We start from the raw sequence: 17975 nt of genomic DNA, 5'->3' as shown, positions 1-17975 counted from the left end.
TTCGTTCTCTCATTCTTTTCCAAAGCATCACCTTTCTCTTTTTAGTTTTATATTTAGTTTGAGCTTTACATATATGTATATGTGTATATGTGTACACACATGTATGCGTGTCTTTACTAGTTGCCTAGGGACCCTTCTTGCCCCTTTTATCTTTTGCTATGGATTCTGGGAAGAATGATCGGAATAGGAGTCTAACTTTGAATGAAATATTCAACCTCCAGGGCTACTCCAGGCGAGGGGTGAGTCAGGCATGCGGTTTGATATAATGGATGCTCTAATGGTGTATTTTGATGTTGAATTGTGGATGGGCACCCAGGCCTTCAAACAGAGAGCTGGAGTTTATTGTACTATGTGGTATTAATAGCAGCAACATTATATTACAGATGTTATCAGTTTGAAAAGTATTTTCATTCCATTTTTTTTCATTTTAATATATGCAGAAGTATTCCAGGAATAAAATTTTATGGCACTATTCCCAGTTAAGACCATCAGATTCTTTCCAGGGCTTTGTTTATTTTGATAAGGACTTGCTTTTTAACTGTTTAAAAACAGTTGGTTGTAACAGATTTCACAGAAGAGTCAGTAAGAGGACAGATTTCACAGAAGAGTCAGTATTGTGAACCCTGTTTAGTGAATAAGAAAACTTAGGCACCAGGAGATTCTGGAACTCTCAGGGCTGAAATTAGAAATCAGTGTCCCGGGAAGGTGAAGTCTGACAAGGTGGTTTTAGGTGGGGAGGGTGTAGGGGAAAGGGTTAGAAGAACAGTACACCTTTGGGGCTGTCAGCAAGGTGAGTGGGGGGAAAGGAAAATGACTTTGAGCATCACTGAGGACCCAGGTAAGGACAGAGATGCTGGGAAGAGCCAGTCAGCAGTGATTGTCTCCTGAAGTGGTTGCAGCTTGTGAACAGAAGTGGGCTCTGCAGTGGTTGATGGTCAGTGGGAATGACAGTTTCTCTAGGACTCAGTAGGACTCGGTGCAAGTCAGGGAAACGAGGAAGATGTTGAGCCACTTACCAATGTGGAAGAATGTTCTGGAGGTTGGTAGGTTAGGGTAAAGACAGAAGAACTTCTGAAGAGGAGTTGGCTCATCTTGTGGCCTTGGAGAATGAGCAACAGCCAAATGGAAAGGTTAGGAGGAAGGATCTGGGGAAATCCAAGCTTCAGTTCAGGTGGGAAGTAGGTGTCCCATGGAAAGGCTGAGGGTAGATGGGAGCTCTTGGCCATTCCTTAACCATTCCTCGTGTGACAGATGGAGGTCCCATGCCTTGTTCTGTCTTCTCCAGGGCTCTGGGCTGACCCTACCTCGAGAAAACACAACCCTCCAGCACTGACCAGTGGGGTAGGCGTCCACTCGTGTTCTGTTAATCCATCTCAAGATTGTGCTGACTTTTTGTCATCCCATCACACTGTGGCTTGCAGTCCATGAAAAACTCTGCTCTTAGGGCAGGCTTCCCCCGTCCCGTCTTGGAGTTGACCAAATGCAGCACTGTACTCTTGTTCTTTGTCGATTTCATTGTGTCACTTTCATCTCCCCCTTCCATCTTGTAGGGTTATTTTATAGTTCTGGCTCCTCATCCAGTATGTTGACTGTTTCTCCCAATTTTGTCTCATCTTGAAGCTTAGGAAGGTTGCTTTTCATTCTTAAAGACTTTGCTGAAGATGCAGGACGTAAGTAGGATTATCATGCCCTTGAATATGCCACTGTGTTCCTCTCTCGAAGCTGACCGTGACCCGTATCAACAACCACTTTCTGGTGGGCCTTTTAACTACCTGTACGTCCCTTTAGAGGTAAGGTGTGTATCTTGCTGAGGTCAAGATGCACAACAGACAGAGGAGCTTTCTTTTAACCTATTGCTCTCGTAATCCTAGGGAACAAGTTTTTAGTGAACCCATTCTGCTTTCTGATAGTCACTTTGGGCATCAAGTGTGAAGTGTTGATTATACACAGGCTTTCAAAAGGGACTCAAGTGTTTTTAGTGGTCTGCAAGCAATGGCTCCAAAAAACTAGTTGCAATTTAGATTTTTACCCATGGCAATGCCATTCTCAGGAAAGGTAAATGGGGAAAGAGAATGTAAAAGTACTGTCTTATCATGTAGTAAACTTTAAAGTCATTATCTTCAAATAATAACTGTCATGTGGACGAGGAATCCCAGGCAGCGAAGCTACAATGAGGAGTGAGTGGAGTTCCAGGGAGACACTTTTTCCTTAATACAAGGAAGGACTTTGCAGACCCTGCTCTGTCAAAGAGAAGCCCTTCGTCTGCCAGTCTCCATACATTCTTGCAATATTGTGGGGCGTAATTCATCTTGGAGCAGGAACTTGAATTCATTTAAAGCAGTAGGTTGCTCTCTCTTATCTCCTCACGTCTCTTGGACCTTAATTTCCTCTTAAGCATGTTTGTTCTGCTCATTCTATTTGAAGATCATTCTTCCTGATAGGGAAGATTAATTCAGAGTACTGTTGGGTAATTTTCCTTTCTAACAAACATGAGTAAAAATGATGCCCGTTGTTCTCAAACTTTGGCGTGTATTAGCATCACCTGGGGAGCTTGTTACACGTACAGATGCCCAGGCTTTACCCCTGAACCAGAATGTATGAGGTGGAGCTTGCCCAGATCACAGCTGCAGGCCCAAGGCTGTTGATCGCGGGCTCCCCTTGCCCACCCAGAGCCAATCTGATCCAGCTGAGGCATCTCATGACCTCATCCCCCTGGTTGGACCATGTGCAGAGGCAGCTGAGTGCCTCAGGCTGCTTCCTGGTTCCCTGAGTGCAGCTCCTGGACTCCACCCTTGCATCTGTTTCAGCTGCTGTTTTCCCTACACACCCTTCCCTGTGTGTGTCCTGGGCTGGACTTGTGCCCTGTTTCTATTATGATGCTGTCAGAGGGAGATTTTAAAAATGTGAATCTGATGATGTCACCCCATACTTAAAAACACCCCCGTGACCTTCCATTGCACTTAGGATAAAGACCAAAACCTCTCGCGTGGCCCAGCAGGTTCTGCATAGCCTGGGCCCTCCCTGCCTGTTTTCCAGTCTCTTCTCACACTGTCTTGAACCTTTTGTCAGTCATCCAACCACACTGGCTTTCTCAGCTCTTCTAAAAAGCTATACTGCCTCCGTCCCAGGAACTTGATATATGCTGTTTGCTTTACCTAAAGCCCTCTTAACCCCACCTACGTATCCACTGGACTTCTGCTTGCCCTTCTCTAACCATCACATCATTAGAGAAGCCTTCCCCAGGCTTGGCTGGAGTCCCCCACTGTACATTCTTATGATGCCAAGGACATCTCCTTTTTAGCACTTATCACAGTTATATGATTAGTTGATTAATGTCAGCCTCTCCCACCAAAATGTAAACTCTATGAGGGCAGGCAAACTCTTTATTCACCATTAATATCTCTAGAACCTAGCAGAGTACCAGAGGAGGTACTCAATAGATAGTTTTTGAATGAAGGAGTGGGAGCCAGTTCTTGGAACCATGGACAATACCATCATCCATCCGACAACAGGATTCACCATGTCTGGGGACCTTCTGTAACACCCCGACTGCTATAATCTCACCCACTAGATGTTAATAGCCTGATTTGAACTTGAATTTCCTGCATCCACTTCAATACTGTGATTTGAACTAAGGTCACTTCCCCTGGCCAGCACCATGTCCCAGTTATTTCTCAAATTCTGGTTCTACCTATTTGTAGCTAGTTCCCTTCCCTCTGCTACCTTTACACTGCGGTCCCGGATGTGCCGAGGCTGAGGCCAGGTTAGGTGTGACGTATGGTATAGCCTCTTGTTTCTTCTATTAGGTTTTTCTAGGTAAATGGGGCAAGAGAATGTAAAAGTACTGTCTATCATGTAGTAAGCTTTAAAGGCATTATCTTCAAATAATGTAATAACTGTCATGTGCACGAGGAATCCCAGGCATCAGTGATGAGGAGTGAGTGGAGTTCCAGGGAGACATGTTTTCCTTAATGTAAGGAAGAACTCTGCAGACTCTGCTCTGTCAACGAGAAGCCCTAACTAAAAAGAAAATAAGAAAATTCCCTCATTTTCTGTAAGACAGTGATGAGTTCCATTCAGCCCCAAATTGGTGGTACTGAAAAAAGGCACTTCTCGTTACCTTGTCTTAACTTCCTTCTGGTTTTTCTTTTGGCATTTTGTTAGGGGCTGTGACGTCTCAGGCTGTACCTGTCATTTCTCATTCTCTTCCCCACCATGCTCCCCTAGGATTCACTAAGTGCCCCTCCTCCCATTGTTTGTACTGACACATAACTCGTCATGCCTGGTGCACCCTGAGTGGCATCCAGTTCTATCCGAACAGGTTGCTGCTTTTTTCTCAGATTTCAGCCTTAAGCTCTGGAATCGGCTGGGCTGGTCTTCTGCCGAGCGATTCTGGTGGCCACCTTAGTCGGCTGGAGACAGCCTGGTTGGGGACAGGAGGGGAGTCAAAATTCCGCTCTCGGTGCCTTCCCTGCCGAGGTGGGCCACAACGCTCTGTGATGGGACATGCCACGAGTGTCAGCCCCCATCAGCTTCCTCTCCCAGCCACCCCAGATCAGCTCAGGGCGGCTTCGGTCCTTGCTGTTGCAACTACCGACTCCAGAAAGGACTGAGGGTTGGGAGCACAATTTTCCGAATAGTTAGAATCATAGCATTTCATTGCTGGAGAACATCTTAGAGATAACCCATCCATTCTCATCTTACACCTGACGACAGCGATACTCAGAGAAGGTGAATTATTGGTGCACAGCTGCACAGTTAGTGCCAGAGCCCCCCATCCAGCGCTCCTCCTGCACTTGGAAGTGCCTGTTTGTTTTCAGACGGTGTTCCCTCTTGGTCAGGAGAACGGGAAGTGAGTGGGAAAGCTCATTCTAAAACTCCAGTTTAGGTAGCAGGGTTATTAGAGAAGACATAGAATTTAAGATTTAGCATTTAGCGTAAATGTTTGGAAATGGGAATTCACGGAGGTAAGAATGTGAGTATATTTGTCTCATGAATGACAGTAATATGACAGAAATAGTCTAGGGTAGGAAATTGTAAAGCTGCCTCTCTCCATTGAGATGATTGACTTTGACCCTGCTTTCAGTGGAGAGGCACAGTCTTCAACTAGGAGAACTATCTATGCAGTTCATTTTAAGTCCCCCAGTTTTCTCACGAAATATTGGAGGTTTGCGCAGCCCGAGTTGAGTGCTGGGGAGGGGGAAGTGGGTGGAGGAGAAGGGGTGGGAATGTGCTGCTCTCTGAATGGACTGGGCCCCCAGATAGATATAGCAGGTGCTCACTGGGGCGCACGCGGCAGAAACCACTGGCCACTGTCCTGCCACGTTACACAGCAGCCCACCGGCAGTGCCCACAGGAAGAAGCCGCTTGTGCGCTGGTTCAGGCTTGGCCCCTGTTGACTTGTTTCCTCCCGTCTCTGCGTGAAGTTCAGCACTGTGTCCAAGGTGTGCCCCGTTGCGAGCAGTTCTTAGGAAAGCAGCCCTTCATTCGCACCCACAGGTGTCTAACCAGAGTGTTTACCAAAGGGGGCTCGTTAATAGCAACCGCTGAGTTTCCACGTGTACCTTTCCCTGGGCTTTTCTAAAGCTCTCTGCCCACTCTGCTCTCCCCACTCAAACTTCTTCATTAGGAGACTTCTACCTGTTCTCCTGGAGTCAGTTCTTTTTCCTACGGTGCCTTTCTTTCTAACCATCTGTCTCTTCATTCCTCTCTTATTATGACCCCAAGTGTTCAGAGTTCAAGTAGGCAGACATGAAATTTAGCTTCTCAGTCATTTGAAAGCCTGGATACTCTTAGAGCCCATGACTCTTTACAAATCATTTTAGGAAATGCATGGCCCTGCTTCCTTTTCCCCATATCCGTTATTGAACTTCAGAAGCTGTGGTCCAACTCAAAGGAGAGGGCTTGCTTTCCTCATATCCACCGTTTAAATAAATGGTTGTCTCCATTTTTTGCCTGATGCAAAGGCCACTTGAGACGTGTGAACCACTTCTCCCCCCAAGTAACATCAATTTTTGAGCATCTCCTGGGAATGTTGTCTCCTGTACTTTTATGTTTTGGGGTCTATAGAATGGAAAGCAGATGGCCCAATCTCCAAGTAGCCTAAGCTGAAGGAACACCACCCTAGAAGGAGATCTTATAAAATTCACACTGATATTGGTGCCCTGTGGAGCTTTTTGAAAAACACAGGTACATGCTTTGAACATTTTTAAGTTACTTGTTGTTTTATGTCTGTTAGTCTTACTTTCCCCACCTGCATGTATAAGCTTTTGCGTGGCAAGAAATGTCTTTTGTTGATTATCTATCCCTTAGACCATCGCACGACTATGTAGGCGTACAGAAGCTGTTCGTCACAATAAAAATGGATAGTTATAAATAAATAAAAAAAAAAAAAAAAAAAAAAAGGATAGTTTGCTGACTCACCAGAATAGCATGTAAAAACTGCCCCCCCCAAAGCCCTGTTAAGGTGGCAGTAATGACGACTGGTACTTTGTAGGTGAAAAAGGGATAGCTAAATAAGAACCTTGCCCTCAACTTTAGTGAGTTGGGAGAGAAAGTGCAAAGTGTATGTGGGCCCCCGGACTTCTGGTGTCTTTTTTTTTTTTTTTTTAATTAAAAAAAATTTTTTTAAGCTTTTATACAATATTTAAAGGTTACTTTCCATTTCCAGTTATTACAGAATATTGGCTATATTCCCCTTGTGGTACAAAACATCCTTGAGCCTGTCTTACACCCAATAGTTTGTGCCTCTCTGGTGTCTTTTTAAAATTCATCCAACTGACATTGCCTCAGTTGGAACAAATGCTGAAGGGATTCTTTTTGTCAAGTGACTGGCTCCTCTTTATTTAACCTGAGCTCTTAGTAGCTAGATTTGGTCTACCGTTTCTTGTGGAAGTGTACAGCTGTAGGTCTGACGTGTCCAATCGCTAGCCTGACCTCCGAAGCCTGGTGGCGGTTCCTAGCATGCGTTCCCAGTTAGACTGGGGACTGTTTTCTCCCCAGTGCCTCCAGGATCTCTGCCCTGCCCTAGGTCTTCTGCTTCTTTCTCTTCTCTCCCATTTAGTCATTGTGATTAGTCACATCCTGCTGTGAGCACAGCAGCCCATTGTATAGGGAAGACCTGATCTTCTCTCTCAAGTTTATGTTACAGGTCATACTTGATTACGACTTCCCTTTAAACTCCCCCCTCCCCTTTGTTAGGTGATAGGAGAGAAGTTTGGGGAGAAATAGGGGTGGAGTCCTATTAAAATGCTCCTGTGCTATTTAGTATTTCAGGTTTCCCAAGCACAAAAGAGTATGTGCCCATAAAAAAGCCAACACCCAGGGTCTTGTTTTTAAATTGTCATATCTATATAAAAACTTCTGTCAATGCTTTGAATTTCTAGAATATAGTAATAAAAATAATATTGATGCTGTTTCCGAAGATTGCCATAGGAAAATAATGAATTATCGTTCTTAAAGCACCCTAAAACTATTTAAAGTTCAACAGCAGTTTTCTTGTCTTTTGGGAACGTCTGTGAAATAGAGTTCAGTTATTTTCTGAAAACTTGTGGGTGCTCGTAGGTAATCTCAGGTCACCCAGGATGTAATATCAAGGCGATGATTGGCACCTCTAGTCTCTGAGACCCAAAAAATCAAGGATGTTCTTATTTATGTTGGAGTGGAAGGACAGGGTACTTCCCTCCACGTTTCTGCAGACTCAAAAGGACGAAACATTCAGTACAACTCTGCATGGGGTATAGGAAAGGAATACGTTCTGCTAGCCCTGTGGGGCCTGAGGTTGATGAAGACAGTTTCTTGTTTGTTAATGGTTAATCAGTAGGTTTGTCTCAGAGCTAGGCCCTGTACTCACTCTTCCCTATCAGTAACCTTAGGATTGACCGGCGGTGCCTAAAAACATCTGTCACCTGCTCTGACTCATCCAAGTTCAGAGTGAATCTCAGAAGTCTCAGGTTTCTTAAGGAAGTTGAGTTCAGAAATCGTTTATGAGATCAGGTTAAGGTGACTTTTCTCTATTGTAAGCATTAATAATTGTCCACAACAAAGCAAATATGATGTAATCATATATTTATGATAGGACTACATTTTCTTAGTGATTGGACATTTTATGGCTATTTTATAGCCTTTTTTTTTTTTTTTCCCCCACTAAAAGTTTGAAAAAAGTTGAAGCATACAGTATTAGAAAACACACTAAGCAGATTAGGATTTCTTGGTCTGGGAGAAGCTAAGGCTAAGAAGGAACACGATTCTGGTTAAATGATTGTAAAGTGTATCAAAGCGACCGGTGCAGATATGGTCTCCAAATGGCAGACTTCAGAACTACAGGAAGCTTTCTAAAAATGGCCCTTTGCTAGAATAAGAGGTTATGGGCTGGAAACATAAATACAGAATGAAGCCTCAGTAAAGCAGATGCTTTAACAGTGGTGAACATTTATTGGGTTCCTTCCACGTGCTAAGCTGTTTCCTACATTACCTCATTTAATCTCTAAAACAACTTTAAGAGGGAGCTCTTCTTATTTATTCCCATTATACACATTAAGCACCTTGAAGTTAGATAGGTTATGTAATTTGTCCAAGATCACACAGGCCAGATGTTGGGGAGCTGGGATTGTTGAGGCCTCATTCACAGGGTATTTGAGAAGCCCTGGGGTGCTTGGAGACCATTATTATTATTATTTTTTAAAGATTACTGTTCCCTTTTAAAATTCCTTAGACTAGATCTAGTGAGCCCTATATGGCAGTTCTTGTGTTTTATTTTTCTTTAGTAGCTCTCTCTCCTTAACTAGGTCATTATCATAGAATCTTAGGACAGTGAACTTGGAAGAGAGATTGGCTGGCCTACAGCCTGTCCTCTGAGAAAGAAAAAAAAAAAAAAAAAAAGAGAGAGAGAGAGAAATCGAGATCTTCTCACTTGTTTAGGGCTAGTGAGAAGTTCTTTTTGCTAATCTTAGATATCTTCAGGAAGGACCTCCACTCAAAGGAAAGCTATCCTTTGATAGACTGTTCTAGTATATATTCCAGCAGTCAGGAAATTTATGTCAAAGCTAAAATGTCACCAGTAACAAGTTCTTTTGTAGCCTAAGGGGAAGTTAGAGAAGGACTAATTACTACTTCATTATAAAATTCTATTATTCACTCCAGCCACCCTGGGAGGCTCATGCAATGGTTATTTATTGAGCACCTACTATGTGCCAGGCATTATACTGAATTGTGCTGAGTCTGATCTTGGAAATCTTCAAGACTTAACACTAGACAACCCAACCACCCTGGATAGTTTAGAGTCAGATTTTTAATTTTTTTGAATAATGCTAATTAGCCACTGGCTGTATGTTATTTAATCCTTACGACACGCTCTGAGATAGTATCCCATTTTACAGATGAGGAAATTAAAGCTCAGCAACATTAAGAAACACCCCATGAAACACAGTACGGCCTTGGCCACGTGATATGAGCTCCTAGAGAGAAGAATAATCATTTTCATATAGTACTTTACACAATGCTTTTAGTTGTATTATTTCACCTAATTCTGTAAACAAAAATGATAGTAGTTATAATTATACTCACTTTACCGATAGCAATAATCGTATCTATTTATTATATACTTAGTATGTGCCAAGAGTGTCAGATAACTTAGAAGTTAGGCCTTAGAAGAACTAGGCCTTAAAGAAGGCCTAGTTCATGTAATGCTCACAAGAGCCTTAATAAGTGTCATGATTCCCATTTTACAGATGAGCCATTGAGGCCCCCAAAGTTTAAGTGACTTGCTCAGCAAAGTGGGGAGCTGTGATTCAAGCCTAGGCTTGTCTGTCCAGCCAGCACACGTGAGCACTTTGCTATGTTCACTTTACCATGTTATGCTGCTTCATTTTCCAGATGAGGAAACTTGAGGTTCAGAGAGTTAGCTAATACAGCTGAGGTCATCCAGCTCACAGATAGCAGAGCTGGGACTCCAACTCAGATCCTCTCATCAGAAAGCCCCCTTCTTTCCCCCTGTACTGGCCTGCCTCTCCGCTTAAGGAGAAATGAAAGGCTGTATCTTACATCCAAACTAAGTTCCCTAATTCCTTCGTGATATGTCTAAGTGTCAATGATTTTAGTCATTCTTTAGATTTCTTTGTATTTTTCCCCCACTTGCAGGCAGAGAGCCCAATACTGCTGGTAACATGTTATAGTAGAGGGATGGAGATAGAGGTTAGACTGCTTGCTCAGGGAGTCATCTGGTGACGTTAGATTAGAGCTCAAATCCAAATTTGAGTCCCATGTGCCCTGCTCATTTTGCTATGTGGTTCCTGTCCTTTTTGTCTATTGAAAATAGTGCTTGAGAGAAGGCCTTACCTTTGTGAGATTGCTTTCTGGTGCTGTAAGGAATGCATCTTTTTCCATCTGAAGATCATTTACCGTTTATCTGAATAGTGAATTACATTAATGGTTAAAGCAAGGAAGTATAGCTGTATCAGATATATAACAAGGACCACTCACTCAGATTTGAAATGTTGCCAATCTATACACTGTCAGCCTTGAACATTTTAAAGCACAAAAGTTCATTTCTTTAATGATCACGTATCCTTTAGATTTCTGAAGGAAAATTTTCTGTTAACCATTTACAGTACTATACTTTTATTCAAATTGCAAACTCAGGTAAATATTCCTTAAAATTGAGTTGGATGAAATTTTCCTATACATCTGTTGATACAGTAACATTAGATAAATACCCAGATGTATTTAATTATTTTGACTCAAGAAAAGTATGTCCTATTTAGATAGTCTTTAAATAAAATATTTCTGAATGGAACAAATAAACAAGAAATAGCTGAAACTAAATGGCTTTGTACAGAAAAACTGAGAGGCTTTAAAAGAGGAATCATCTCAGGAAAACCCATGTTTTGTTACTCTCACTTTTATTTGTAGCAATAAACCTGAATTGACTTAAATATATTTATAGTTTTTAAAAATTGAGCTTTTCATTTTCAGAGGCTGATAGGTGACAGAGGACTAATTTAAAATTAGACCTATTCCAAATGTATTCACTCCAGTTCAGACGTGTTTTAACCATGGAACTATCCTCGTGTCACCAAGAGTTTTTCTAAAAGACAAGAATTAATACCTACTGAGTGCTTCCTATGCTAGCCCTCTCCACATAGTTTTCTCATGCAATTCCCACATCCCTGTGATTCATGTATTATTACTCCCCCACCCCCTTTTACAGATTAGGAAACTGAGGTTCAGAGTCACTGAGTAATTAACCCAAGATCACACAGCTAGAAAATAGAAGTCTCAGAACTTGAACCTCATTCTGCACATTCCAAAGTCCATGGCTATTCTAATATACAAAGCTGTCTTGAGAACAGCCTGGTATATTAGAGTGTTTAAAATTTTAAAAATGTGAAGTTAGAAAAAAAAAATGATAAGAGAAATTTGCTTATGATTCTGTTTGTACCTCCAAGAAACTCCATAGAGATAAATCAAAAAATATTGCTAATTCTCAGCAGTTCACTCTAACCAGTTAGTAGCCCATTATTTTTATCGTTATAGTGACTGTAGGTAACACTAGGCCACATTCCAAACACGTGACATCTTTTAAACAGATTCCAATAGGACTGAAGACATTTCCCTGTTGTGTTTTGGATCATTTTCTTACTGTCAGAAACTCATGTGCTTAACATTGAAACTGGATGGTGATGAAGCTTTTCAGTTCTTAGTTGGCTTTGAAATTAAGTTTTGTTTTTTTCTTAAAGGTTATTTTCTGGCATAGCTTTAGCATGAGAATAACATAACTGGCTCCCCTCTTTCCTCTTCTCCTTACATGCTGCCCCTTCTGTGCTCATCTCTACCCCAGCCTCCTAACCCCCAGGCTGGAAAGGGGCCACCCCGTTGACCTGCCTGGAAAGAAAGCGAACCATGCTAAAATCATGGAATTATTTGCAAACCGAAAAGCACGGCTGAAAGATAGTGGCTGCATGTGTAGCAGTAAAAGGCACAGTCTGCCTGCTCTTTAAACAAATAAATTGTTCCCAAATTTTCTAACTTTTTAAAAAAGAAATAAGTAATACATATTCATTGGAGTAATATTAAAAAACATACAGGAAATACAGAAAATAAATAAAATGGAATTCAACTTTGTGACGATAACCAAAGCAGATTGTTTTCTTAAATGACAGTTAAGCTTTCCAAATAGAAATATTTACGTGTGAGAGAAACAAATAGTCCTTACACACGATCCATTTTGTTACTGTCGTAGAGACTCGAAGTCTAGGAAGCTCTGTGCCCAAGGGGGCCTGCAAGGGTGGAGTTGTGGGAAATAAACCGTCCTTGTATATTCTGATTTTCCCCTGCTTTCTCCTTTCTGAGTTTGGGGTTGTGTGTTCGAAGTACACAGCGGCTGGTGTGCTAAAGATGTTTCTTCTTTGCCCAGATCCCAGGCAGACACAGTCTTCCCCGCCGTGGTCCTACGACCAGTCCTACCCCTCGTACCTGAGCCAGATGACGCCCCCGTCCATTCACTCCACCACCCCGCTGTCCTCCACCCGGGGCACCGGGCTGCCTGCCATCACCGACGTGCCCAGGCGCATTTCAGGTAAAGACCACACTTGAACTCAAAACCCACTCCGGTGCAGGGGTGGGGTTGGGACTGCGGGATGAGCCCAGCTGTCTCAGCTACACTCACAGTAACTCTCCATCAGAGGCATGTGGACAAGGGTCTGACAGCTGCAAACCAGGTCTTCTGAATTATGGGGCTATTGAGTGCTTGAACTTAAATTGAAGTCAAGAGACGGAAAGTCCACCAGAGATGGCATCCTTGTCTAAGATGACACTCAGTGCCCTCCCAGTTTCAGTCCCACTGAATTGCACGCCCTTTGGTTGGCTCTGTCTCCTAACTGGGGCCTTCTCCTGAGGGTCTTGTACCAGGCCTTCCTCTGCTTGTGTTCCTTTCTGTGCCTAACATCTGCCTGAAAGCCAAATTACAGCCTGAGGGCACAGCCCTCCGTTTCTAGAGGCTCTTAAATCCCAGGGGTCCCAGGTAGCCAGTTCTGAGAGAGGGCGCCTGCAAACTTCAGATCCTTGCCAGACGTGTGTCACTCCAAGTGCAGTGGGGCTGTAAGAGTCTTAAAAGGCCACGTATGGCCTCTGAGCGGCCAGCTCAAGACCAAGGCAGACCGCTCCACGAATCACACAGCTCACTGCTGTTGCTGTCAACGTGGCAGCCCCCGGGGCTCACACATCCCCTCTTCCAAAGGCACCACGAAATTCTGTGACTCATGGTGGCAGCGTATGTGATCAGCATCCTGCTGCCCCTCTCTCTCATGGAGAATTCATCCCATGGAGACAGAGAGTATCCACGAAGATGTCAGACTGACAAGTGGAGGAAAGTTAAAGGCTCTTGGCCAACCATATGAGTCCTGTGAATACGAAAAAAAAATCTGTCATCCACCCCTTGCCATCCAGACTGCAGCCCTGGCCCCATCAGTACAGAAGCAGCCCCCTAGAGGCACACAAAGTCGGATCCTCTATTTGTCAGGCACTCTTCTCAGCGTTCGGGCTCCAAGCACCTGTTTGACTCCTGGCCAGGTTAATGCCTTTCTTTCTTTCTCTTTGTGTTTCTGTCTCTGTTTTCTCTCCCTCTCTCATTTTCTGCAAAGCTCGAAGCCGGTACTCACTCCGCTGAGTTGCGCCACTGGCAAGCTGACGGGCCGCCAGCAGGCTTGCAGGTTGTGACTAGCTCAGACTCCTTTATTTCTTTCAACTTGGGAGGAGGGAAGGCTTTGTTTCTCAAGCAAATAGCAGGAAAGGGCTCTCTGGTCCTAATGCCTTCACATTTTCTGCCACAGACGGACTCCCATAGGGGTGAGTAGGGAAAGAAGGGGTGGGGGAGGGAAACCTCAAGATTTTTTGGAAAACCACGTGACCACTTTTCATTCCGACCGCTGTTCTTATTGTCATGAATCACATGGTATTTGTTGGGGAAGTGTGCAGAGTATAGAATTTTAGTGATCATTTCCCTCGACTGGAATGACTCCCTTCTACTGGCAAACATCAGTTAACGACACAGGAAAGGATGAGGAAGGCACGGGCGATAACCAGGGCTGACGCGGGATTGGAGGTATAGTGTTGGGTGGTGTTGAGTTAGTTCTGGTCATTTCTTCTGTATTTTAGACTGAGTCCATTTTGTCTTAACATGGGGCCAAGGTGACACTTTGCCAGGACAGATTTGTGCAAACTTGTTTCTGTTTAGGGTCCTCTGGGGCTTCCACCTGTCCAACCCTCTGTGGCTGAAGCAGATTTTGCTGTTTGTCCTCTGGCAGTACCTGGAGGAAAAAAAAAAAACCTCAGGGAGTGATCGCAGCCTTAGAGACACTTATCTCCAGCATTTTCTCGCTAAGGTGTATTCGTATGTGAATTCAATGAGAAAACCATTGAAAATAACACTGAAAATGGCATTTTATCATTTACATGTATAATACGGAACAGCCAGGTTATTTGGAGGCAATTTACTGATAATTACTTAAAACATTTCCATAAACGAACACAACACAGCTTTTCTCATTTCACAGAGGAGAGAGAAACTGGTTAATTATCCAGCCGTATATTGATCTGAGGCCAGTGGTGGGAACGGGCCTCTGCTTTAAACTAGTTTGAGACTGAGTTTAGTCCAGTTTTTTTCCTCCCACCCCAAACATGTCTATGAGTTGTTCCTGGCAAAGTAACATGGTGCCAGGGTGGGAGGTTCTGTATAAACATTAAAGCGAAGAGAACAGAAAATCCCTCTTGTCAGCAGTAGGGAATCAGGAAGAAAGAACTAGAAGTGGACTGTAAGGGAACTGGAGGAGCCTTGCTTTCTCTGACCTTGCTGTTGGGTGTGGGGCTGTGTCTGCACCCCAGAGCGCTGCCTGGTGGACTAGGGGACCAAATCATCTGGAGTGAGCCCCGTTTTCAGTTCCCTGGGGACCGGTCCTAGGACACTTGTTGGAGAGGAGCCTATCTCATAAGTTCTCAGGTACCAAGTTGCATACTTTCTTCTTCTTATTCCCCTCAATATCTAAAGGTATCCCTAAGTTCCAGGATGCTATGTCTCTGCAACACGGACAGCTAAAATATTAACCTCTGTCTCCATCTCCAAGCAGTCCTGTGTTCACTTTTTGAGATGCTTTCCAGAACAGTTCCTGTTTTTCTGTGTAGAGAAATCAGTTCTCATCTCGCTATATGAAGGGATACACAAAACATTCTCCTGTGATCTTGGGTGAGAAAGAATAAAATTCCTCACTTATACAGTAGGGTTGGAGGTTCAGACCCAGGTTTGAATTCTAACTCACACATATATCAGGCAAGTTTCTTACTTCTCAGAAACTTAGTTTTATTATTCGTCAAACAGGGATATAATATTTATCTCTTGGGGCTACTGTGAGGATTAAATGAGATGCTTAGTGTAAAGTGCTTAGGGCAGGCCTGACACACAATATGGGCTAAACAGATTGTAGCTGAGATTATGAAGCTAACATTGTTTTGTAAAAATTGTGTCTGTATATAATTTGCAGGCAAGCCCTGGTTTAAATGAATCAGTAGGTGAAAATCGAAACTTTAAAAGGAATTATTTGCTTTCTAAAATGGATGGCTACAGAGTATATTTAAAACAAAAAAAAAACCATGAAATATTTAAATATTTTAACAAGTTAATACTCATATGGCATTCATAAAGCACTTAACACAGTGCCTAACACATAGAAGTACTCAATAAATGTTTGTCATTATTATTATTATTATTCCATAGACTTATAAATTTTTATAGAGCTAAAAGCAGTTGGGAGCCATTCACAAAAACTCAGTAAAGCACTAAGAGAAATAACTATTCAGTTACAGTGTCAGAAAATAGAAGATGTTAAATTACACTTACATGTAACTAGGCATGCTAAGGTTCTTTTCCAAGGGATCATAGGAGTAAAGGGGGCCAGAAAGATCTTTCAGAAAGAAATATTCCTAAAGAAATTCCATTTCATCCTACAAGACCATTGCAAAGAAAGACCATGATTTAATCTGTTTAAAGACCTTCAGAGAATCCAATTTTACAACTTCCAACTTCTTTTTTTGTTATCCTTTCTTCTGCGTAATTTTTCAAGTGTGGCTACAAATGCTCGAACTTAATGAATTACGATAATGACAATGATCTTACACCACAAAGCTCCTGCAGTCTCCCTCAAATTCTTTATGGAAGCAAGGAGTAAATAAAATAAGATGATAAAGATATATTACTAACATTCCCTACTTTATTGCAAAGAAAGATACAAACCCAGATATCTTGAAGTTCACAGGGGCAGTACAAAGATTCAGAAAATATTTTCCTTAACCTTGAGAAGCCTTCAATATTATAACAAGAACAATAGCAGCAGTTATAAGTTATGGCTGAACAGTAAATTATTGTCGTGGAGTTGACTAATAGGGTCTACCTTATTGTATTGAGCTTAGTCCATATCCAGCCGAATTATAAAAATCAAGCAGAAACCAGTCTAGAGATACCTAGTGCAGAAGAAGCCCTGTTAGGGGTTGGTTCCCCTCCCCACTATACTTACTATGATAAGTATGGCCTTATCACATAATAATCTGTATTTAAGTGGTACCCCCCCCCCAATCCCCAGAGATTTTATGCATTATCTCATTTCATCTTATATGATCCTAAAAGAATATTCACTACACGGAGGTAGCCAAAGTTATTTCTCACTGATTCTCTTAAAGAGCAAGGTGTGTGGCAAGACAAGCAAGGAACCTTGACAACAAACCAAACCATTGCATGGCTTCATCGCTGTAATGTTATCACCCATGGCATTTTTGATGTTCAAAGCACTTGTGAGGCTTAACACAAAGATTATAATTACTTTTCTGGAGCTCATTAAAAAATAGTACGTAGATAAATAATTACTGACTTTCAAAATGTAGTTTATGTAATTATACTCTTAGGAAAAGAAGCACAACTGTTTATTGAGTCTTATTCTTTGACTGGTGGGTCAGAGTATGAGCTATTGTTAGCCTCCTAACGGAGACTGTACCTTGGGTTATTCACTGCAGATAACTCCTCCCCGTCCCACCCATCTGAGTGAAGTATCTTAGATTAACCTAAGTCTGTACCACTCTTTGGCATACACGAGGTGGAAGGGGTTTATACAGGCATTTTTCTGCAGCCTTGGTCATTGTGCCCATGGACCTCTCTGATCCTTTCTGGAGGTCTCTTAGAGTGGTAGTATACATGAATTAGAGATGCAAGGTCATGCACATTGTCTGCCTCAGGTACCCTGGGAGAGGCCAATACAGGTTGTGTGGATGATTTTTCTCTGCAATTGTAGGATTATTTTACATGAGACAGAGTTAAGGACTGTAATCTTTTTGAAGATTTTTTTTTTCCTGTTTAAGCAAATAGTCTTGAATTCCTTCTTTCAAGATATTTAAATATCGACAAATTCCACTTAATCAACTGTACAGGACTGTTAAAGATGTCTCCATTTTTATGACTCTTAGTCGCTAAACTATAATATTTCCAAAGGTCAGCAGAATAGAGATTAGTCTAATAAACAAAGTTCCTAAAAATTATTTTATTACTACCACAAAATCTAGAAACTGCAGTGGAAAAACTCCATTTGATCACTCAAAGTCTATCGGGAGGATTGTTTCATGTCATTTCAAAGCCAGCGGTGTTTGATGTAGTTCATTTTTTAAATGTCCCTTATAGCCGAGTTTCTGTCAGTTCCCCTGGTTGAGGGTTTGGAACCAGCAGCTTCAGTAATGTGTCAAGTATATGTGGACATTAATTTTAGCAGGGCCACTCAACTCACAGGAGGGAGTGGTGCCGTAAGAGAGGTAAAAAGGAAAACTCCAGCAATTAATACTAATAAACCAGAAAGTTAAAGCAACTATAATAAAACACTAGACCATCTACTTTTTTACTATAGAACCATTCCTTTCTTAAGACCCACCTATTTGGTAGACACACCTCT

The 17975-nt window shown here is 42.3% G+C and overlaps 1 protein-coding gene across 2 annotated transcripts in view; it reads left to right on the top strand.

Annotated features, from left to right (window-relative positions):
* The window catches only part of RUNX2 (RUNX family transcription factor 2), a 224883-nt gene that overhangs the window by 75856 nt on the left and 131052 nt on the right, over nucleotides 1-17975 (top strand). For both annotated transcript variants that reach the window (XM_059938579.1, XM_059938580.1), the window contains exon 5: nucleotides 12413-12574. In XM_059938579.1, the coding sequence (XP_059794562.1) occupies nucleotides 12413-12574 (162 nt within the window). The remainder of the gene's footprint in view (nucleotides 1-12412; nucleotides 12575-17975) is intronic.

The sequence above is a fragment of the Balaenoptera ricei genome, chromosome 11, assembly GCF_028023285.1.
Source record: "Balaenoptera ricei isolate mBalRic1 chromosome 11, mBalRic1.hap2, whole genome shotgun sequence".
Taxonomy (NCBI): domain Eukaryota; kingdom Metazoa; phylum Chordata; class Mammalia; order Artiodactyla; family Balaenopteridae; genus Balaenoptera; species Balaenoptera ricei.
The sequence above is the reverse complement of the archived record's forward strand: the minus strand, read 5'-3'. Positions and strand labels throughout refer to the sequence as shown.